General features: G+C 53.5%; 6 protein-coding genes across 6 annotated transcripts; 2 read left to right on the plus strand and 4 right to left on the minus strand.

Moving 5' to 3' along the window:
- Positions 1 to 87: 87 nt before the first annotated feature.
- RFC3 (Subunit of heteropentameric Replication factor C (RF-C)) lies at positions 88 to 2,310 on the minus strand. Its single transcript, XM_062946261.1, has 3 exons — positions 1,811 to 2,310; positions 1,101 to 1,744; positions 88 to 1,040 (listed from the first exon to the last, which is right to left on the minus strand). Exons 1-3 carry the CDS (start codon positions 1,942 to 1,944, stop codon positions 649 to 651), a joined length of 1,170 nt encoding a protein of 389 aa, XP_062802225.1. The 5' UTR covers positions 1,945 to 2,310; the 3' UTR covers positions 88 to 648.
- Positions 2,311 to 2,924: 614 nt separating this feature from the next.
- On the plus strand, positions 2,925 to 4,748 carry QC764_311480 (uncharacterized protein; the record flags this gene model as incomplete). The annotated part of the gene is made up of 1 exon (XM_062946260.1): positions 2,925 to 4,748. The coding sequence occupies one exon, from the start codon at positions 2,925 to 2,927 to the stop codon at positions 4,746 to 4,748; it is 1,824 nt and encodes a 607-aa protein (XP_062802226.1).
- Positions 3,295 to 6,792, minus strand: QC764_311470 (uncharacterized protein). Its single transcript, XM_062946259.1, has 4 exons — positions 6,089 to 6,792; positions 5,919 to 6,036; positions 5,805 to 5,869; positions 3,295 to 5,745 (listed from the first exon to the last, which is right to left on the minus strand). The coding sequence occupies exons 1-4, from the start codon at positions 6,594 to 6,596 to the stop codon at positions 4,904 to 4,906; spliced, it is 1,533 nt and encodes a 510-aa protein (XP_062802227.1). The 5' UTR covers positions 6,597 to 6,792; the 3' UTR covers positions 3,295 to 4,903.
- Positions 6,793 to 7,862: 1,070 nt separating this feature from the next.
- QC764_311460 (uncharacterized protein) lies at positions 7,863 to 9,656 on the minus strand (the record flags this gene model as incomplete). Its single annotated transcript, XM_062946258.1, has 3 exons — positions 7,863 to 8,361; positions 8,417 to 8,924; positions 8,973 to 9,656. The coding sequence occupies 3 exons, from the start codon at positions 9,654 to 9,656 to the stop codon at positions 8,018 to 8,020; spliced, it is 1,536 nt and encodes a 511-aa protein (XP_062802228.1). The 3' UTR covers positions 7,863 to 8,017.
- A 1,206-nt stretch (positions 9,657 to 10,862) lies between these two features.
- QC764_311450 (uncharacterized protein) lies at positions 10,863 to 13,974 on the minus strand (the record flags this gene model as incomplete). The annotated part of the gene is made up of 4 exons (XM_062946257.1): positions 12,552 to 13,974; positions 11,276 to 12,442; positions 11,141 to 11,219; positions 10,863 to 11,088 (listed from the first exon to the last, which is right to left on the minus strand). The coding sequence occupies exons 1-4, from the start codon at positions 12,574 to 12,576 to the stop codon at positions 10,863 to 10,865; spliced, it is 1,497 nt and encodes a 498-aa protein (XP_062802229.1). The 5' UTR covers positions 12,577 to 13,974.
- A 3,184-nt stretch (positions 13,975 to 17,158) lies between these two features.
- On the plus strand, positions 17,159 to 21,452 carry QC764_311440 (uncharacterized protein; the record flags this gene model as incomplete). Its single annotated transcript, XM_062946256.1, has 5 exons — positions 17,159 to 17,274; positions 17,402 to 17,553; positions 17,611 to 19,265; positions 19,287 to 20,572; positions 20,741 to 21,452. 5 exons carry the CDS (start codon positions 17,159 to 17,161, stop codon positions 21,450 to 21,452), a joined length of 3,921 nt encoding a protein of 1,306 aa, XP_062802230.1.
- Positions 21,453 to 22,460: the final 1,008 nt, after the last annotated feature.

Below are 22,460 nucleotides of genomic sequence, written 5' to 3' on the forward strand. Positions count from 1 at the left end.
TATTTTTATCCGAAACTAGAAATGTTTTTATTTCGACTTAATTATTATTTCTCTGGTATAGAGCATATAATTAGGTAAATAGAATACCTAGCGATATATTATAGATTGAAAAGGCCGGTTTAACGATCGAAACTTTATATTTTTAAGTTTCAAATTCCAAAAATATAAGATCCCCGTTATGGTTTTATGTATCGTCGAGGCAGTGCCACCGGAAGCGGCTTTAAGAAGCTCATCACCAGTCATGCTGGTGTGCGAGGTCTGGCCACCAGCTTCGTCACAAGTATAGGAGGGCCCTTCTGATGAGATGGCCGTAACTTCTTCAGGGAGATGCATAGGGCTGCATCGAAAAATAGTCAAAACACCCTTGAACCAACACTTCTTTCGTGTAAAGCTAGGCTAGCTACCTTGTGATAAACAGGCTGTTGGTCTTGCTCAGGCAGTGTTTTTGGGGTTGCTCAACGCCCTCGGCCTTCCATTTTCGGTACGCCTGAGCTTCTCATCACTATGCCATAAGTGTGAGGGGATGCAAATGAAACAAATGATATGACACCAAAAAGCAACAGTTATGGTGGTGACTACTCCTTCGGGCGATTGCCCTTACCGCCTGCCAATGCATATATTAATCCTACAGCGTCCGCGCTGGTGTCATCAACCCATCAACTCTACTCCATTCCTTACTGCCCCAACGACAGCACCAGTCTGTATGACCTCCGAGGCGCCGCCTGCTACCCGATGCTCCACCTGGGCAAGTAGGTCAAGCCAGGTGATCATAACTTCTGGCTTTACCTCCAACTTGACCAGCTCCTCCGACAACGCAGTTATGATATCCGCCAACGCCAACCCTTGTGTGACCTTGACGCTGTTGACGGCCGCCAAGCAGGCCGTCACATCGCTCGTGCTGAGCAGCGTGTTCATGATCTTCTTGATGATATCCGGTGGTGGCGCGGCGACGCACATGTAGATTGTGTCGACCGTGATGGTTTCGCGGACGATTTGGTCCTCAGGGATTTTGGGGGCGTCTTTTGGTTGGAGGGGTGTACCTTAGCAGCATCTATTAGTAACAAGGAAAGACTGAAGGGCGGAGAGAAAAGGGAACATACTTGACGCATGGCAAGCCTGCAACACGTTCAGCGCTCGTCTCATATCACCTTTGCTGAGCTTCACTAGCGCGTCGGCCGCTTCAGGCTTGATCTTGATGTGCTCCTCGTCGATAACCTTGTCTACCAGCACCCTGATGTCCCGCTCCTTCAAGGGACTGAACCGAAATCTTGTACACCGAGACAGTAGCGCCGGGCTAAGCTTGTGGGAGTAGTTGGCAATAATGCAGAACCTGGTGTTGACAGTGTACTTCTCCATGATTCGTCTCAGCGCCATCTGGGCTGTGCTCGTCATGGCGTCGGCCTCGTCAAGAATGATCAGCTTGAAACCAGCAAGTCCTGTCTTGGAGGTCGATGCTCCAAGACTAAAGATCTGTTTTGTTGAGGCAAAGGTCTTGATCTGCTCGCGGACCACATCGATACCTCTGTCGTCGGAGGCGTTGAGTTCGAGGACCATCTGGCGCATGTTCTCGGCACCGTAGATTCGTCGGGCCAGGGCGAGGATGGTGGATGTTTTTCCGGTGCCGGGTGGACCATAGAGAAGGAGATGTGGAAGGCGGTTCAAGTCGACGAACTTGTTGATGGTAGCGAGGATGTCTTGGTGGCCGGAGACGTCGTCGAGGGAGACTGGGCGATACTTTTCGACCCTGTTTTGATCTTGTCAGAGCTCTGAAACGGACCGAATAGAGTAGAAGAAGAGACAATTCACGTACCATGGAAGGCTGTCTTCGGCTTCAACTGGGAGATTGGCGGCACTGCGCTTGCCCTTGGCTGCATTGCTGGAGGAAAAGGTGACGTCTTTGGAGACGGGGACATCAATGTCCATCTCATCTTCGAAGTCGGACATTTTGAGAGTCTTTTCGGGCAAGACTTTCTGTACAGGTCGTCGTAGTGAAATGTGGCGAGTTGAGAGAGTTGGTCTGGACTGCGATGGTTCAATTGCTAGAGTTGGTGATGTTCAATGCTGCGGCGCGGGAGAACGCGGTCGACGCGTCTTTCCTTAATTGACTGCTTGGCGCGAGTTTCCTCAGTGGCTTGGGTGGGGTGTGGCTTAACAAGCAACATAGCTCCACTTACCCAACTAAATGCCCCCCCACCTTCCTGAGGCTTAACGCCGCACCGTTGAACACCGTCCCACACGTTTAACGACCGCTCGAGATCTTGTGGTTTTGTGACATCCCGCAGCTATCAATAAGCATCATTTCACATGCTCACGATATCATGACAACTCTGGCTCCTGGTTATACAACAGATTCCACGCTTACGATTCTCGGCTGCCAGCCCACCCTCGGATGCCACGGGTTGGCAACTCGGTAAAACCCTGTGCATCTCAAAGTAACTCTGTAGATTCCATGCAGTCCCACCGTCTTTCGCCATTCTTCCCATTTTACGCAACCGCGCGGGCGTGGTACACATGAAGACTCTTGTTCCCATTCGGACTTCGGAATCCTGTCATCCCGCGCCGTACATTGAGGTTGCCAGTTTGCGAGGCTCGGGGTTAAGCCAGCCAGTCAGATCCCGGAGCTCACACTGACACATGTTCCCTGGCAGCTCATGATGCGAAGATGATAGAAGATGCTGTGCCACAGGCTATATCGGAGCTAAGTATACCTATGAACTCCGCCGCGGGCGGTGGACTATCATGTCCTGGTGAGGAAAGAGGTGCCGCAAATGTAGTAAACAAACATTACGAGGCTCGATGGGCATCCAATGTAGAAGGCGAGGCAGGCCTTGAGGAGCTTGCAGAGGCTCATTCGCCATCTTTCTGACATGTCAACTTGGGTCTCATCACTGCTATGGTTCCTGTTCCGGCTCGGCAATCATGCCATGCCCGTGTGCGCATCCAACAGGGCTGTATGTGCCCAGCGTGGTCACCTCCTTTGTCGTTGCAATGCTGTGGGATATACCGCTGATCCCAGAGCGAGCTCGGTCCACGTTACAACACAATTTGAAGCGTTTGTCAGCGCAACGGATCGTGTTGGTTGCAAGATTGCAACGTCGAGCAACCCGGAGGGTCTTTCCTGGCGGCTCTCATTGGTAGCCTTTTTCCGATCACTGTTGTTGGAAGTTGATCCCCTGCCTGCTCAGGATGTATATCTGGGGATATGTAGAGATAACCCAATGGATATAAATCCTCTTTGCTGTCGCCTCCGGGTTCAATCCACTTCTTCCCACCTCGCCATTCACTCCCTGCTCTCAACTCAAACACGCTACATCTTGCTTGATCAAACCACCAAAATGGGAGACGCCCGAGATCTCACCAGCCCCAGCGGCCACCCCCCTCTCACCTCCCCTGAGAAGCCCGTCCTTCTCTTCATGACCCTAAACGCCTCAGGCCATACCGCCGGCGCGGCCCAGATAGCAAAGCACCTCCACTTTAACCGTGGCTACAAAGACATCTACTTCATCACCGGGCCCCGCTTCCAAACCCTCATCGAGAGTACCGGCGCAAAATACATCAAAAACCCCTTCGAGTACGACGTCCCCAAAGTCCAAGAAGGCTCCACCGAAGGCGAGGCCTTTTTCGAAGGAATGAAAGCCGTGTTTGGGGAGTCCATCGTCCCGTCGTATCACGTTCTGAGGAAGACACTCGAGGACATCCGCGTCGCTCATCCTGAGCCACGGAAGATTCTGTTCGTCCACGAGGCGTTGTCTCAGGGTTTGCTGCCGTATCAATACGGCTGCCCCTTACCCAAGGGTTACACCTCCCTCCCCAAGACCATAAACTGGCACACGAGCATCTACACCAGCTCCGACCCCGATTTTCCTCCCTTTGGTCTTGGTCTGAAGTACGACCCCACCCCTGAAAACAAGGCAGTCTGGAAGACCATGCACGCAGGAGGCAAGACAATGTGGAAGCCACTGATTGAGCACTACGATCAAAAACTCCAAGAGCTGGGGTCCACCAAAAGGTTCACCGACCTGCCGCTTGATGTGGCCATGACCGGCGGGGACGTCACCGTCATGGCCACCACCGCCTCGCTCGAATACCCAAACGTGACCAAGGACCCCAAAAAATTCCGTCTTGTCGGTGGGCTGCCCGTCAGGGCGCTGGACAAGAACCTCGTATACCCCCCTTGGTGGGAGGAACTCACGCTCAACAGCGCCCTTTCCGACTCCGACCCGGCAAAGAAAAAGGTCGTCTTCGTTACCCAGGGTACCATCCACCGCGCCTACCACGAGCTGATGATCCCGGTCATTCAGGCAATGGCTGACAGGGAGGATGTCTTGGTGGTTGCTACCCTGGGAGAAAAGGGGGAGCCGAATCCCCTACCAGAAGAGGAAACACCCAGGAATGTCAGAATGGTAGATTACTTCCCTTATGAGGCCATCCTTCCCCATACAGATGTCTTTGTCTCCAACGCTGGTTACGGCGGGTTCATGCACGGAATCATGAACGGGGTGCCGATGGTGCTGGCGGGGTTGATCGCCGACAAGGGGGACGTTTGCCAGCGGGCGGCGAGGGCGGGGGTGGCGGTTAATTTGGGGGTGTCCAACCCGTCGGTGGAGCAAGTCAAGGAGGGTATTGACACGGTGTTGGGGGATGAAAAGTATAGACAGAGAGTGAAGGAGATTGAAGAGGAGAACGTCAAGGCGGATTCCCTGGGGCAGATTGAAAGTATTATTGAGGAGCTGCTGAGCCACGAGTAAACTGAGCAGCAACAGAGAGTATTAGAAAGACAGTTCTTCATTTCCACCATTCCAATAGATTCCAGCTCATATGAGAAAAACTAATCTGCAAAAAGGGGTATCGCAAAGAGAAGTAAAAAAAAGTCCAAAGTCTAACAGCCATCATATCATCATGCTCAGTTCCTCAATGGCCAACCCTCCCCATCCCAAGGTCTATTCATATTCTGTTGCGGCCGAATGATACGCCTCTCCTCGGCGTTGCCGCCTCCCATTCTTGTATTCTTTAAAAGGAAATCTACTTGTGTAATCCGGTGCTCTTTCCGCTTGATACTCGCTGATTGGTGGAGTGGCGATCCAAGTGGTTGTGGCTGTGTCTGGTCGTAATTTGGAAGTTTGGTTTTGCTCTGGCTTTTCTCCTCGATGTCGTAGAAACCCAGAATGTCATCGACAGTGATGCTATCGCCAGTGTCGCCGCTGTGGTCTCTTTTGTGTTGCTCCTTGATATGTGCGTTTGGTGGTCGTGCTATGGCTGCCGCCGTTCTCGAATAGATGTGTGGGTAAGAAAGGGGGTGTTGTTCAAGTTCAGGGCTGGCCAGTGTGGAGTCTACCATTGTATGGGATGAGCCTGTTGAGGAAGAGTCTCGGAGGTGGCCTTGGGTTTCTACTGTGTTATGTGGTGTCAGGCTGGGTGTGGTTTGTTGCTGCTGGGCGAATTCCTGCCGTTGGGGCGATGCCAGCGACTCCAATGTGATATGAGAGAGGTGTAGGTTTCGGGGGTCGGGGGTTTCAAAGCCGTTGTGGGATGGATCCGGAGATGGGTCGGGCCTCTTCTTTTGATCGACCATGGTGAAGCGCGGTAGTTCGGGGTCGCTCTGCTCAGTGTGATGGTGGTTGCCGTAACCGATCGTGCTGATGCCTCGTTGCTTCAGGTATAGGGGTCGCAGGGTTGGGATGCCCAGGCACACCAAGGCGACAGTGATCTCTGCGCCGGCCCAGATGAAATAAGGGGCAAAGTTTACTGGCCAAATGTCAGCTCCCGATCAGGTTGAACAACCAGGAAAAAGGCCGCCCACTTACAGGTAAAGTCATCGATTTTTAACCGGGATAGCACCACGGTTCTGACAACACCACAAGCACCAGCACTGCGAGTCGTTAGCTCATGTCGGCCAACTTGATTGTATCTCTGCTTACATCACACCCAGGCTCATGCCACTGGCCAAAAGGAACTTTTCCCGACGCGGCATCTTCAAGGACATGATGAAGAGCCAAGGGAAGATGGCGAAGAAGAAATCACAGGCGCTTGACCAACCTGCCTCGGAGTTAGTATGTCGTCATATCCATACAGAGACGGTCCAACATACCTCCCAACCCAACACTCATGGGTTGAATCTGGATATTCCACTCTCCAGGCGTCCTCAGCACATCCCAACTTGCCTTCCTTGGCGTCGTCTGGTTCCACAGCATCACCACCAGTGTTACCGATGTGCCGACAGTAACAACAATCAGAAACCAGAGCGCAAGTTTCTGCCACTTCAGCTGCACAACGCGTAATAAGAAAAATCCCATGCAGAGCTTGGCGAGTGCGTTTCCCGAGATGGCGAAGCTGTTGGCAACATAGGTCCAGAAGATGGCCCTCGATGACTCGTCCGGAGAAAGAGTCCAGAAGCTGCGTCCCAACCCAAAATGAACAGCGACTTGAATACACGTAGCAAACACCAGCATGAATATTCCGGTCCATGCGTACATGTGGTCCTCGATGCCGACAAAGCGAACGATTCGTATGCGGGTGTACAGACGTAGGCCGACGAGTCCAAGAGACAGCGCCGTCATGGCCCACATGGCAATGGCCAGAGTGTGTCCCGCGTGCATCGTAGAGTCGACATTACTGCATCTGAAAGACTTTTGCCAAAAGGAGAAAAGAAGGATTTCTCAGAAGCACCTAAATCGGGGCCTGGCTTGGTTTTGAGATGTTGGTAGGTACTGAAAAACAAAATGACGATCAGATGTGATTAATGCCTCGATACTTAACAGGAGATGACATGACACCCCCAAAAATCACAAGAACGATAAAATCCGCTTAGTTGACTCGAGTCTGACGAATTGCAGCGGGATGTCATCGATTCGTGGCTGCAAAGAATTGAACCTCCTGGTCCTTCCTTCCGGATTGGTCAACGGATACGGGCAGTTGGCCAATCAGATGCCAGAAATCCACCACTTACAAGCGCCGCCAACTGCCAAGACCCGACCTCTGAGATCTCATGGGAGGAAGCTATTTCTTGACCACAAACGTCGGAAGCGCTATCATGTTGCAACATGGGGGCCCCATGAACTTTTTTTTTATTCTCCGGTTTAATTATCGGCAGTGAAATCGAAAATAGGATACACGTACAATCGCGGGGTGGAATGATGTCATATGCTGCAGGTCGAGAACATCTACCCGAGGTCGGCATCATACTTGTTGCTTGTTGTGAGTCAACCCCGTTCCTTGATCGCGAATAGTCAGTGCCTGATTCTCGAACACACTCACCAAACATTCAACAACCCACCTAGGCAACCTCCATCTCCCCTTGGCATATCTTATCATTTGCCTTACAAACCCCCACCGCCCCCGCCATGCAGCTTGCTCATCAATACAAATATCACACCTCTGCGATCCTCGCCCTATGCTTATTTGTCGCCCCGCAAAGAAGCATAGATATCGCGCCGCCAGTTGGCCGGTGTGATGTCTTCCATACCCCACGGTCATGTCTCTGCCTCTTCCCACACCATGAAACACCGACATGTTGAGTCGAAGGAAGAAAGAAAAGTGCGGTAGCAGCCGAGCGGCAAAGAAGGCACCTAAATTCCTCCCGCCAGCTTCCCGATATTAGGTCTTTGCGGCTGGCTAGGCTGAATACCAGCTTGGCCCACCCAACTACCGGGGGTAATACTCGTCCGATCCGCGTGTGGTTAAGTAGCAGTCTGATCCTGGACCCCAAGAGAGAACTGCCAGAGATGAGTTGAATGTATTCAAAAGGTTCGACCTGGCATACTTCTTAGCATCCGCCCCAATACGTGGCGGACCGTGTCTACGTGCCTAGAAAATACGGCACGTCCCGCTTAATCGGCAGTGACTTTCAAGAATCCCTCGGCCACAACAACTCTTCCTCGGATCAAACTTCATTCTTGTTCCAATTGTCTTATCTATTTTCCCCATATTCTAACAGGGGCCGCCCGCCTAGCTAAGATACCACATGATATCCAATATTCCCACCAATAACTCCCCACCCAACCAGCAACACCCGCGGGCCTTAGTAAACATACCTGAACCCATCAGCCCTGACATCCCCCACAGAGGAATCCGACACAACACCCGTTTCGGCATTCTCTGCCCTCTGTCTTTCAGCCTTTTCAAGCTTTGTGTTCTCCCACTTGTGGAGATACCGTAACACAATCGCCAACAGACCAACAAGCAAACAAATAGCCGAGTTCGCGCTCCCTCCGGGGGTGTATTGCGGTGCCGCCGTTTGAGGGTACATGTACGAGCCGTAGATACTAGCCGTATTGCCCACCATGTTGGCGATGGCCACCGCTGCGCCGCGCTTGACCATGGGACGGGGGAACGAGTTGGCAATCCATGACAGGATGATTTGATCTGTTTACAGTTCGGTTAATTTCTTCAGCCTTTTGGGAGATCAGGCAGTGCTCACAAGCAGAAACGGCCCCCATGGGCATCAGAAACATGGCAAAGAACCTTGCCCCGGTGACTGTCGTACCAGTAGCAATCGCGTTGCCCACCGCTGACACCAGCATCAGACCAAAAATGTGGAGGGATCGATCCTTTGTCCGAGCCGACGTCCAGGTAACGCATACCGAAATCAAAAATGTGGCGAACCAGACAGGGGCCGTCAGCCAAAGCGTTTCGATCTTTCCGTAGCCTAGTGTTCCAACAATGCTGGGGAAGAAATACTGGAATGTCTGCGACAGCAAGCTGAGATGCTGCAGCAGGACAAACAGATAGAGCCGGTAGTCTAGTAAGGCGAGCTTGGTGCCTTGCCAGACCGTCCTGGCCCTTTGGTCGTCGGACTCGTTGATGTCGGCCAGAAGTCTCCATGAAGCGTACTCTCGTTCTTGTGGACTCAACCAGCGCGTCGTGCTTGGGTAGTCGGGCAACACCCACATGGCTATCAGAGCAACCGCGATGGTAATAACACCCTCCTACTCAGCTGTCAGCCATGCTGGAGACACAGTCCGGCGAACACTTACGATAACAAACAACCACCTCCACCCAGCAATCCCCTGAGCACCCTCCATCTTTCCCAAAACAGCTGCTCCTATCAGCCCCCCAAACATGTTCGCCAACGCATTCCCTGAGTAAAAGTACGACATCCTCCTCGTCAATTCAGCCCTTGTATACCAACTGCTCATCAAGAACACGGCCCCCGGGAAAAACGGCGCCTCGACAAAACCCAGCAAAATTCTCACCACCACCAACTGCGCAAAGCTCTTGGTCGCACCGCTGCAGGCAGAGACGGCCCCCCAGAGGCACATAGCCCCCGTCAGGTAAATGCTCGGCCTGACTCTTGTTATGAGGAGGTTCGACGGCAGCTGGAAGACGAGGTAGGAGACGAAGAAGATGGACGTGGCGAAGTTGAAGTCGGTGCCTGACATGCCGAGGTCTGCCTCCAAGGTTCCCTGGCGGGCTTGGGCGAGGTTGGCGCGGTCGAGGAAGTTGAGGAGGTACATGAGGATTAGGCAGGGGAGGAGGCGGAGGTCGATTTTGCGGACGAGGGTTCGTTCGAAGGAGGCGTGCCATTCTGGGGATTGAGAACGGAAGTGTTGGATGTCGTCGTTGGGCGGCGGTGGTTTCTCGGGGTCGCTGGGGGTTTTGCTTGGGGATTCTGCATGGTCGACATGATGATGGTTAAGGGGTGATGATTTGGTGTCCATTTTCTAGGTAGTTCCAACAGTTGGGATGACGGCAACAGTGACAGACATAGGATCAAAGGAGGTGCAGAAACCCCGAGTTCATGAATCCCAGGTTATATCCGGTGACTGGGTGAGGGTTCTTGCCTTGTGTATTTGTACCAGACATGCTCAAGATTGGAAGGCACGATCTTATGCATGAGACAATCACGCACAGATAACTTTTTTCCCGGATGCCACCGCATATCTGCATATCTGCACCATCTTCCGCTCTTCAGCTCGCCGTTACTGGTTGTCTCCGTCACCGTCACCTCGTGTGTGATGATGCCAGTGATGCTGATCGCTTCTTCTCCTCACACCTCCTCCCTCTCCCCTCTCCCCCACTTGACCAATCGCCATCCCTTGTCAGCGCCATTACCCCAGATTTCCAGGATTCCATTCCGTGGAATTGCTCCACCAAACCGCCCCCCATTCTGCAGAGCTAGCCAAAAGCTTGGTCATCGCCTTACTCCGCTTCCCTGGCTCTGTCGATTGTCGCTCGACATCCATTCCCTGCTTTGGGGCATTCGAGAAAAACTGCCGAAGTCAATTCCCTACCTCTGGCGAGCACCGCATCGAGTACCACACCACGCACATCACGCACACCACCCGCCGAACAAGCAAGCCTACGGCCGGATGCCGGCTTGTCCTCCCCCCCCCTCGCCCGCTATCCACCACGTAATATCGGCATATGCTTCCATTGGAACGAATTCCCCCGCCATCGAGAATAGCATCCGTGCTTCGAAAACCAGAATGCTGAATGGTGCGGTTAGAGAGTGTCATCAAGTTGCAGTCCCATTTCAACATCCCTTTCCACCTTTGTTCCCCAACCACGGCTGATGCCCAGCCTTGAGGCTCCGTGATAAGCTTCTCCAAGGGCTTGGGTGCATCGTGTAGCGCCCCTTTCCAGCAGAGCTTCCCGTGCGCGCCACACGGCCGTTTGTGCTACCTTCTAGACCCAACAGATTGCGGCACGGTGCTTGGCTACTGGGAAAAGGGACAAGACAAATAGTTCACCAAAAGTCAGCATATTGTCATCCAAAGACGTATGTGCGTGCAACCGCACGTTGGGATGGGTATTAGCAGCAACCTCAATCCCTCGACTCTATGTAGGCCCGGATCGCAACTCTCTGATCTCCGTAGATACACGCATCGAATCCCCCCCACCACCACACGCCCTTTTCACGCCGATCAAGTCCAGTAGCGGAAACGAGGGTGTCTGCTGCCCAGCTCCTCGGCCTCCTCCTCGGTCAGACCCTCCAGACGGTGATCGCGCTTTCCAGCGGCCCGAACCCTGTTCTCCCGCGCACAGTACAAGACACCAAACAGGGCGCAGCATGCCGTGACGATTTGGCCAACGAGGTTGATGGTGTGGCCAGTGTGATACTTGGGACCGTCGTAGAAGATGTAGGTCCAACTGCGCGGCGTGTTAGTATTTGACAGCGACGAAACCACATAGGATGACTCACGTTGCGACGATACCACCAATGGTTCCAAGCGTGACAACATAGGCGCTGGTAACAGCCCGAACCGAAGGCCCCGCAGAATCTATCCACCAAAGTTAGCTGACGGCTTATGCAGACACCAACGGGTATCCGACTCACTGTTCATCGCCCAACTAAGGAAACCAGGGCCGCCCGGGAAAGCACCGATGGTGACAAAAAACACGGCCATGTAGCGAACGTTGGTGTTCTCAACCCATCGCAGGATGGCGAAGCCAACCACGGCGAGGCAGGCAAACGAACCCAGCCAGACACCACGCTGCCCGGACTTGTCGCTGAGCCACGCCACGGCGATGGCAACCACGCAGGCGCACACGTAGGGAGGCACAGAGTAAAGCTGCGCTTGGGTGTTGGTCCAGCCGAGGTCGTTGAGGATGGTGGGCAGGAACACCGAGAGACCCTGGACGGTGATGTTGATGAGGAAGAAGGCCAGGGCGCAGGTGTAGTTGTGGATGCAGAAAACAGCAGCCTTGACATCGGCCCAGGTGACCTTCCTGGCGGGATCAGACCTGTGCTCACGCAACAAACGCTCAGCGGCGATCTTTCGCTCGCGTTCGTTGAGGAAGTAGGCGGTCGACGGATCAGTAGGCATCCAAATGGGCGCCAAAAGACCAATGATGACGGTGATGAGACCCTCAAAGAAGAAGATGTTGCGCCACGTGTGGATCTCGGCGCCCGCGGCTCCCCACGAGGGGATCTGGGACAAGGCGGCGGCCAGGAGACCACCAAAAGCACCGGCGATGGAAGCAGCCGAGACGTAAATACCGATGCGGAACAGGAGCTCGTTGCGCTTGTAGAAGCAGCTCAGGAAGAAGGCCATACCAGGCATGGCACCACCCTCAAAGATACCCAGGAACGCACGGGCGACCATGAGGCCAGCGAAATCCTTGACGAATGCGGTGCACAACGAGACGAGGCCGAAGCCGCAGACGAGAAGTGGGAGGTAGAAACGCGCTCCGATGGCCTTGAGGAGGATGTTGCTGGGCACCTCGACGAGCAGGTAGATGATGTAGAAGATGGAGAGGGCCCAGTTGAACTTGACGCCTTCCACCATGTCGAGGTCCCTGGCCAATCCTTGGATACGCGCATTGCCGATGTTGATGCGGTCGAGGAAGCACAGCATGTAGAGGAGCGTCACCAGAGGCACCGTGTGCCAGTCGATCTTGCGGCGGACGATGGCCTCCTCCTCCTCAGTGTAGTCGAACTCGAGCTCCTCGGAAGAGGTGCCATCCTTGGAGGTTGCCGTGCGCTCCTGCAACGACTGCTGGGCTGCGAGGACGTGTTAGTTTTCTCATCATTTGGGTCGCTGAGCTCTCTTGGTGAGCGGCTCTCAGCGCGATTCTAAGAGCGACTTGATGAAACAAACCGGGCAACTCACCGACTTCCTTTTCCACGTCGGCCATGGTGAGGGGGTTTTTTTTTGTTTTTACCGACTGCAACGGGGCACGTTTGACACCAGGAAGAACGTTACCAAGGACCGGAGTAAACAGTGCGGGTTGGCTGGTTGGCGGGTTGGTGGTCGAGGTAGTTGATGAACGGGGAGAACACAACAACAGACAAACCTTTCACGCTACCGACGAGGGGGGGCAGGCTGCAGGTGGAGGGTACTTATAAGGGTATCCGTTTGCCTCAGGCCGTGGGCCAGCTGGTTGGGAACGTCGCAGCGCCGTGTGTCTGGGGGTGGATTGGTGTGTGATCCAGACCAGGGACGCCAACAGCAAGCACGTAGTAGATGTTGTACTCGACTACTACCCTCACTAAAGCTTTGCTATGTACATCCATGATGCTGGCATCGGCTGAGTATAACCGGTTCGGGTACGGTCTTGGTAGTGAAGCTGTTAACGACAGCTTACAAGGGTACCCCAGAGGGACGATGGAGTTGTCTGCTTAGCTAGCGCAGACTGGGGAAGAGAAACTTCACACGATCCTAGTTGATGGGCTAGAGGGGGAAGGGGGGGGGAAGGCTAAAACCGTACCGCTGCCGACTTGGTGCAGATTGGCAGCAACGACAAGACCATCTGCATTTTTCTTGGTTTCGGCAGATAGATTTGGGACCGCCTTTTTTACAGTGAATCTGGGGAGGGTGGACCGGAAGCATCAGGGCATCAGTGGGCATCAGGGCCAAGCTGGGGGGGTGCCACGGGGCGCCAAGATATGCCGAGACCTTAGTCAATCGGAGCAAGAACGCGGGGGAGGCAAAGCGGACGAGCCCCCGACTGGATGGGGCATGGAGATGCTTGCTTGCAATGCTTGTGGTTTGCGGAAACGGTTCACCGTTGAACAAGTTCGGTCGAGCAGCCACCCGCTTCTTGGTCCAGATCATTCTGACGAGCATCTTGGATCTGGGACGCAGGCCAAGCACGCCGGCGTCGACGAGCAGCTCGAAAATAACAAGACAGACCACAAACAACGCCTTGTCCCTCGGTCTTCCTCAACGGCAATTGATATTTGGACTCTTTCAAGGTGGCGATCAGCAGCTTGCTACGAAGTATTCACGCGGGGTTGGGGCATGATGGATTGGGATTGGCGAGCTGCCATCCATTGCGGGACCACCAACCACATCCCCATCAGCGAGGAAGAAAGCGGTTCCCTGTTCCGGTCCCTGTGACTGTAACAAATCCCCTAGTGTTAAGCCCTGTTGAACGACGCTACACTAAACGAAACGGGAAACGGTTTTGTTTCTTTACCAATTCCTGCCTGGTAATTGGAAGGATTCGCGGCTTCACCTGATATGGATAAGAAATGCCATGTGTCATTGTCAAGTCAGTCAGGTTCGGGGGGTTTTTTTTTTGGAGTCGAACAATTTTCTTGGAGAAAAATGGGACATGGCAACAACAGAACACAATCGGCGACTTTTTTTTTTTTTTTCTTTCTTTCGGGCCTTTTGGGGAACTGGTTACACACTATCTCCAACGACATATGCAACTTTTATTCTGCCGTCAATACTTTCACTTAAAGATGATTGTGTGTTGGGTGTGAGATAAACCAATCACCCCAAGGAAGGGGACCTTTGGTACACCCAGGGGGATTCGGGATTGGGGGAGAGGGGAGGGGGGAAAGCAAAAGGAGTGGTCACTTGATAGGGTTACAATCAGCCTGTTGGGGGAAGCGAATACTTTTGCCATATTGGCTGACACTTTTCCACTTTCCCCTCACCTCACACAACACACTTCAACTTACCGCTTCCCCATTCCGTTCCTCCCGCGATGGTTGCAGTAACATCCTTGTTCTGCACTATCAAACCACGCGATTGTACACCATTGCGGATGACAGCGAAGAGCTTTTACCACGGATATTCCCAATGCAACGGGTGTAATTGAGCAGTTGATGAAGATGAGGTGTAAAAAGATAGGTATTGGTGAAATTGGGGGATTTTTTTTGGAGTTTGTCCATCTAGATGTCCATCTGGATCTCGTTCTTGAAGTGGTCCAAAATGGCAAGGTGACATTGCATTCTTTCTTCCCCCGACGACCGATACTTTACTTCCGCGCCAGTGATGAGCAGAGTTACTGACGAATAGCATGTGCGCTAGTAGAGAAAGGTAAGGGTATGGTAAGGTATGTACTCCTACCGTGAACAGGGGGATGGCGTGGCGGGCGTGGCACACCCACACGCACACAGGAACACACACACACACACACACACACACATACACACACGGGAGGAGGGGTGATCTTGGCCGCCCAACCCTTTCCAAGCTTTGGACTGGGCAACCGTGCACATACGGCTTCGGCAACGGGTGACGGTACATGAGGTGGCCCGATGGGTTTGTGTCTGACAGGTTGGTCGATACCTTCGTCATCGTGGGCGAGATGTCATCTACCGTACCGTCGTCGTGGGTACCTTTACCAGGATCAACCGATTCTCCAACTTCTTGCCCTTGATGCCTCCACTTTCTTCCACTTGATCATTCACAGAGAGGGGGATCTAGGGGAGGTGAGGTGAGCTGAGCTGAGGGGAGGTGAGGTGGTAGCATTGCCAATGTGCCGGGACTGCTGGCTGGCTGGCTGGCTGGATGACGGGTTCCAGAACGTGGAGAAGATTGGGTAGGTGGATTGAGCCAGCTCCAACACTACCAACTTGCCTGCTTATATTGTGGATAAATTACCCGAGTGGGCGGGTTGGTTGGTTTTTGTTGGTTGGGGGAGCGGTAGTGCATATGTACTCGGTGATAGGGGGGTCAAAATGGGTATAAAAATCGTGGTTGACCGTCTCGGACTCGGGGGTCAAGGGTTCGGGATTCGGGACGTGTGTTCTCGCTGGATGTTGTGTTACGACCAAGACGCTTTGTGTGTTGCACGAGCTTTTGAGACAGATGGCAATCAAGATTCTAAGATGCAATGCTAATCGGAGTATGGGGGCAATATGTTTTCACATGAGTCGGGGAGTGCCCCTGAATGGTATGTGGTGACTGAGGTGGGATAACATCCGATTTGACTATATGGTGCATGCAAATGGTGTTGTTGTTCTGACATCCTGCTTTTTGTTGGGTACTCTGGTATCGCCATGATGACTGTTGGTCTGACTGCATTATGAACCCCCCTGATGGGGGATTTTTGAATGAGGGTTGAAAAGTCTAATCAGCCCGGATTTAGGAGTATGTCCGTAGATGGATGCACTTACATGATGGACACAAATTGATGTTGATATGAATCCAAACCTAACCGGCAGATGCAAGAGCTGGGCAAAAAGGTGGGCAAAAAAGTGGGCGGTGACTATGAATTCATTGCCACGGTATGTTAGACTTTGTAACGGTCTTTTAGCCATAGCTGCGGTCCGAGCCTTATACTAAGTCATGTTTTGATAGAGTATCACTCCTCACATCCTTTCAGTTTCGTCTAGAGCCCTCTTCACCAAAAGACCGCATGCAATTATAGCTTTGGGCGGATAATAGCAAGAAAGGTCATTGTTTATTCATCTGTTCTGATGTTAATGATTTATGACAAATACCCTAGGTTATGCTTTGAGCCACAATAAGGTTCTATGTCTCTTTGAAGTGGCTGGCATAATGACTTGGCCTTGACTTTCACTCTATCTAATCACAGTCTTTCCTGCCTGACTCTACCATACATCCCCATCAGGTCCCTTTGAATGATTATGTCGTTGTGAATAGGAGATGACTGGCAGTACACATGATCTGAACCGAAAGGGGATTAAGAGTCTCATTTCATATCGAAGACTAGTTCTGCACACAACAGCATCTTGTCAGTGGATCGAAGCTGGTTTATATAAATCCTGCTGGGTTGAAAAATCGTGTTTATATTCGATATGCGTGCTTCTTTACTCGAGACATGTTTCTTCCTATCATTAACAACCATAGGTGTTGCTTTTACTGTGGCAGCATCATCAACTTCCCGGTTGTTACCCAGCCTCGGTGACTGGCCAACGTGAATGAATACAGCCAAAGCACGTTCATTACATAGACACATGTCTGTCAAGAGGTAAACATATCATAAACACCAGAGTATGTGGCAGGTATAGAAAAGAGCTAACCGTCAAATCCGTTAACCACCAGGACGCCTGGCCTTATGTGTTTATTTCCTCAAAGTCACCTCCTGAAGTGACTTCGCATACTCAAGGGGGTGGGAAAGACGCCATCAAGGTGCCTGACCTTCTCGGCAATCTTTACTGTACGCCTGACCAAAGGAGACTATCAGACGACACTTGTAGCGAACTTCCTGCCATTTCCTTCTTATCGAGTCCTCTATCTGACGTCCCCGGTGTCTCCCACCGGAGCAACTCCCCCAAGACCTTATCGGTAGAGTTTTATTGCAAGCGACCTAAACAAAAACAATAGGAGAGCCCCACCGGAGCTCACTTTTTGGCCTGCAGAAAAAGACCTGACATTCGGCTCTTCTCTTCAGACGAATTCTCTCTTCTTCAGCCGATTTTCATCTCACCACTTCTCTGACCAGCATGACCCAGAACTTCTCACAAACTTCATCTCACCATCGTCTGATTTTCTTCTCGCGATCCGTTATCAAGATGGAGTCACATGTATCTGAAGGGCCCATCATGAGCATCCGTGGTGACACAGGTCATCCCACTTGTTTCCGCCTTGTTGTTGGTGGCCCCAAGGAGTCCTGGCTGAAGTTTGACTGCTTCGATTCTGTAAGTATAACTGCTCTCTCGTCTCTCAAACCTTTCCTCCCCCACCCACCAAACCCCTTCACCAAGAGCCCGCAACTAACACGTTCCTCCTCTCCAAAAGTCGGAATGGGAGCTCACCTGTCCCGGCGTCAAGGCCTGGATCAGCACCCTTCAGGCCAAGCGTGACGTGCCGTTCCTCCCTTTCGACCTCCCGGAGTTCCCTTTCTTCGTCTTCGGTCCGACCAAGACCATCCAGCAAATCAGCAACATCGGCCCTGGTGCCATTGAACGTAAGTTGGATCACGCCTCCCTTCCTCTCAGACCAAACCCCTGACCTCCTGCGACAGATGAATACAAGGCCCTCGCCCAGCAATGCAGATCCTCCGACCCTATCGAGAAACTCGCTGCCTCCAACCGCCTCCAGGACCTGGGAACTATCATCAACTGGTTACTTGTCTTCTTGGTCCGCCCTTGCGCTTCCCCGCCCCCTGATATCAGGTCGTTCTTTGACCACAAGCTTGAAACCGGCGACCCAGTCGCGGACAGCGAAGCCAGCAAAGTCATCCAGGCGATGGAGCGCAGTCCGCAAATGAACATCCAGTCATTGGAAAGGTTCATCTGCTCGGCTCACCCCTTGCACGTCGCCTTCAAGGTCCTTGCTGCAGTCATTATCAGGTGTCATCAAGTTCGGCCCCTGCCTCATCAGGTTCAGCCTGGCACGGCGCAGTTCCTCGAGCATCTCGCTGAGATTGCGACCTCGCCATCTCCAACAATCATGGAGGAGTCGCTCCCCATGGGCAGGCATCCATACACCCAGGTGTTCATCCCCCATGCGGCGGGTGTGAGGAGTAATCACCCTGGTCTACACCCAGCCGGCATCATGATTGCACTCAACCTCTATCAATTCAGCAGGCTCAAGGAGTTGGGCACAACAAACGATGTGCGGGGGTGGAGGCACCCTGTGTATGAGCCTCGACTCACCAAGCTTCGGAATGATCTTATCCGGTACTTTTTGACCTCGGGGAGAACGGTGCTGTTTGACGAGCTAGTGAGGGTTCAGTGGAGGGTTGACAAGTGGTTTGACCACATCGACAGTCCGAAGCGTCCTATGCCGGGCAGTGACGCCAGGACGATGGACACCTATCGGCTGCTGCGTTCGGGGAAGAGTCACCAGGACCCAGCTAAACGGTTGGAGTTGCTGTTGGCGAATGTCTCTGCTGAACCATCGCCGATGCCAGCTGAGGTTGAAGAGGAGGAGTCAAGCCCCAGCAGGACTGAAGATGAAGCCTCGTCCTCTGATGAGATGCCAGACCTTAACGAGACCCAGCGGACAGCCCCTTCCTCCCAAAAAGAGCCACGCCCCACCACCGTGGAAGACGAGCCATCCTGCTCCAAAGAAGAATATGGCGAGGACGACGAGGACGCCTACGAGGACGAGCTGGTCCTTGATATAACATTCGGCATGCCGATCTCAGACGCCCACCAGGACTTCCTCCCCCCTCGGGTGTCAAACATGATCACATGCATGAAGGCGGCAAAGAGCCTGCTCAAGGGCAAAGCAGTCATGAAAAGCATGAAACGGGAGACTCTTGAGGCTCACCGCGACGAGCTGCAAGCCCAGGCGTGCAACTTGGCGCTTGTGGAGGGCTCGCCGGTCTACGAAACGCTGGCCAGCGTCCCGTCGGCAGGCGGCTCGTCCCCCGAGCAGGTGCCGGCTAGGCTAGCCGAGCTCGGCATGCTGGAGCTCAGCCTGCTGCCGCCCGGGATTGCAAGGCTGTCCGCCGAGCAGAAGGTAGAACACTTTAAGAGTCTCTGCCACCGACAGGAATTGGAATTAGCCGATATTGTCAAGAAGAAGAAGGCTGGCCTCGAGGCAAGACCTCTTCCCCAACCGCCCCAGCCCTCCACGTCCCGCCAGGCACAGTTGATGCCGCCGCCTCCGTTGTCCTCCCGCCTCCCAGATGCCACCAATGCCGAGATCCTCCGGGCTGTTGGAGAACAAGTCATCCAACATGGCGAACAGCTGAAGCCTGAGCGGAGAGAAGCCAACGATGAGCTTCTCAGGATACAAATGGCCGAGCTGGAGCCGGGGCGTTCAAGACTGGAAGACAAAGAACTCGAGCGGGCAAGACAAAAGGCCAAAACGATCGAGGCTGAATTAGACGCAGCCCAGCAGCAAGAGAGGAAGAGGCAAAGAAAGAACTTAGCCAAGAAAGAGAGACGTCAGGCACGAAAGCAACTGGAGAAGCAGGCTCTTCAAGTTGAGCCACAGCCAGCTGAGACGCAAAAGCCTGAGGAGGGGGAACCATCATCGTCCCAGCTTGCATCGACATCGTCGCACTTGCAAGCGGAAGAGGAAAATTTGTCAGAGGCCGTAACAATCCTGGCGCTGTCCGAGCCTGAGCAGCAAGATGGTGAGCAGGTGGTGGCCACACCGTCTGAGCTTGCCCAAGCTCAAGAAGTCTCGCTTCCAGAGTCAGAATCGAAGGAAGATGGGGAGGGGGCGGCAGGGCCCCCTAAAAGAAACCTTACCGGATGGGACCGCCGAAGGTTGAAAAAGAGGGAGAGAAAGGAGAGAGAGGCCGAGGAGAAACAACGGAGGGAGGAAGAGAAAGCCCGGCAACGCGAGGCGGCCAAGGCGAAAGCCGAAGCCAAAATGGCCAAGCGACTTGCCGAGGACAAGAAACGCTGGGACGAAGAAAAGAGACAGAGGGAAGAGGAGGAACGTCTCCGGATCGAGAGGGAGGCAGAGCAGTTGGCGCGAGCGACGGAAGAGTCGCTGCGTCAAGCCAAGGAGGACGAGACCCTTCGCAAGGCAGAAGAGGTTCGGAAGGTGAAGGAGCTGGCAAAGGCCCAGTCCGAGGTCAAACCCAAGACCCGGCGTGCCGATGTCAAGTCTCTGGAAACCTGGAGAGCCAAGTCGGTTCCTGCAGAGTCCGCAGGACCGGCAACTTCTGTCTTGCCTGTCCCATCGTCGTCGTCGTTGTCTGCCGGCCCTGTTCCCGCCCTGCCGCCCTCGCCCGTCCGAGCTCCGGTGCCTGTGGTCTCGCCCGCTCGCCCTGCTGTTGCTGTGTCCCCGCGCGTGCTCGCGGCTCCGTCTCCGCGTTCGCCCGTGCTTTCGCCCGCTCGGAAGCCCCTGCTTCGGCTTGGGGACGTGACTCTTCCAGAGGACTTCGCCAAGACAGGAGAGTCGTTGCTGTTTTCGTCGCACCGGCCTGTGATATCCATACCACAGCGGACAACAACTCCTCCTGTCTTGGTGTCGTCGCCAACTCCTCTGGCGATGAACGTCCCTTCGTCCCCTGTTGTGTTGGCACCAGTCACACCACCAGTCCCGGAGCCCACGCCGCCACCCTCACCACCACCCGCACCCGCACCCGCACCAGCCCCGGCGCCGGTGATAGACGACGACCCGTTTATCACCAGTGGAGCAGCAGTCGCCGGAAGCTCAGCTTAGAAGGCTGAGCAGGCATTCAGGCAAGCAGCCGAAGCACGTACCCGTATTGATGGCGGCAGTGCTCACTCTCAGCTCCGAAGTTCTCCTCCCAGAGTGGCTCAGGAAATCGTCGACGATGCAGTTCACCGCAGTGTTGAGAGCGCGCGTCTTGTCCACACCCTTGCACTCAGTGGTCGGGAACGTGATGTAGTTCGCCGGGAAGAGGCTGTCGGACAGCGGGAATACGCGGTCTGGGATCAAGAACAGGAGCTTTGGCGCGAACAAAAGAAGCTGAAGCAACAGCGGGAAGCATTCCGTCAACAACAGAGAGCGCTCGATCTCCGTGAGGTTGCCATACGTGGCCGCGAAAATAACCTTGACGCGCTGTTTCATGCCTGGGAACTCCGTCTAGAGGCTCGTGAGGCCGAGGTGGTACGACGCGAAAAGGCAGCAAACGAGCGGGACACGGGGGTATATCACCGCATCAGACAGGTTGGTTTGCGAGAAGAGGAGGTGTACCGGCGAGAGATGGCTGTCTATGAGCTGGAGCAGCATGGCTCTTCATCTTCACCGGATATCACTCCTTTGCCAGAGAGCAACTCCTCTTCACTGGAGATCAACTCCTCGTCATTGGAGATCAGCTCTTCGCCCATTCGTGGCATCTTCACTTCTTCGGCCGACACCACATGGTCCACACAGCCGACTGAGAATCAGACAAGTGTAGACATGGAGGATCCGGAAAGCAGAATATAACCGCAGCTTTCACGGTAGTGGCCGTTCAAGGTCAAGTGAGCCTGTTGAGCAGAGAAATGAGGCAGTCCATGGAAGTGGCAATGTCCGTGAAGCACCTTCCTTCAGGAGATGATGAGTACGCCAAAGAAGGGTCTTCGATTTGTTGAGGGGAAAGCAGAGAGAGGAGGTGGGGTTGATGGTATTGGGAGTAATAAGGGAGGAAGTAACGGAGAAGGGGGCAGGCGTAGGACGAGCAACGATAGAGACAAATGTAGAGTGTGTATGATTAAATGTTGTATATGTTGTTGATACTTGCTGTAGGTGGACTGTGTGACTGTGAGACTGAAGTCAAGGTGGGGGGATCAGGAATTGCCAGCCCCGCGTGGGTGTGTGCACGGTGTGTCCACCACAGGAGGCTCCACTCTGTATGAGGGCCTAGACTACCCCACTTGGAAGCATTGGCAGAAACTGGGCGCGCAGAATTGTGCTTCACATGAATTGCCTGCAATTGCCTGGCGAGCGAGCTCATCATGGTCAGTCATGGCCAAACATGAACCTTCCTGAGGTAGTTCAAGAAGCTAACACAAGATCACAGAAGACGATCCAAATCTCGTGCCGCCTACAACACTCCCTCGGACCTACCTCCGAGCACAGGTGGAGAAACATCTCCGGTGTCGAGTTATAATTATCTGCCATCATCAAAACGGCTCAAACGGGCGTTACGGATATCCAACTTACTTATAACCTTAATCATGGCTGTTACATGCCGCCGACGACGGTATGCAGCAAGTCCATCCATCCACTTTTCGATAGATGAGTCCTCACTCTCTTGTTCTTCCCTCGTCTTCTTGTGTGGCAATATACTGTGTTGCTGAGGTAGCATCCGCATCGAAACAGGTCACCTGCACCTGCATATGCATCTCTAGAAGAACGTTGAGCTCGGTTGAACAAGAAGATCCCCTCGTCTTATCTGCAATATCATCTTGTCTTTTTCCCCGCCTCAATTTCCACGGTGAGATTTTAACACCA

This window comes from Podospora pseudoanserina, chromosome 3 (assembly GCF_035222485.1).
Source record: "Podospora pseudoanserina strain CBS 124.78 chromosome 3, whole genome shotgun sequence".
NCBI classification, from domain to species: Eukaryota; Fungi; Ascomycota; class Sordariomycetes; order Sordariales; family Podosporaceae; genus Podospora; species Podospora pseudoanserina.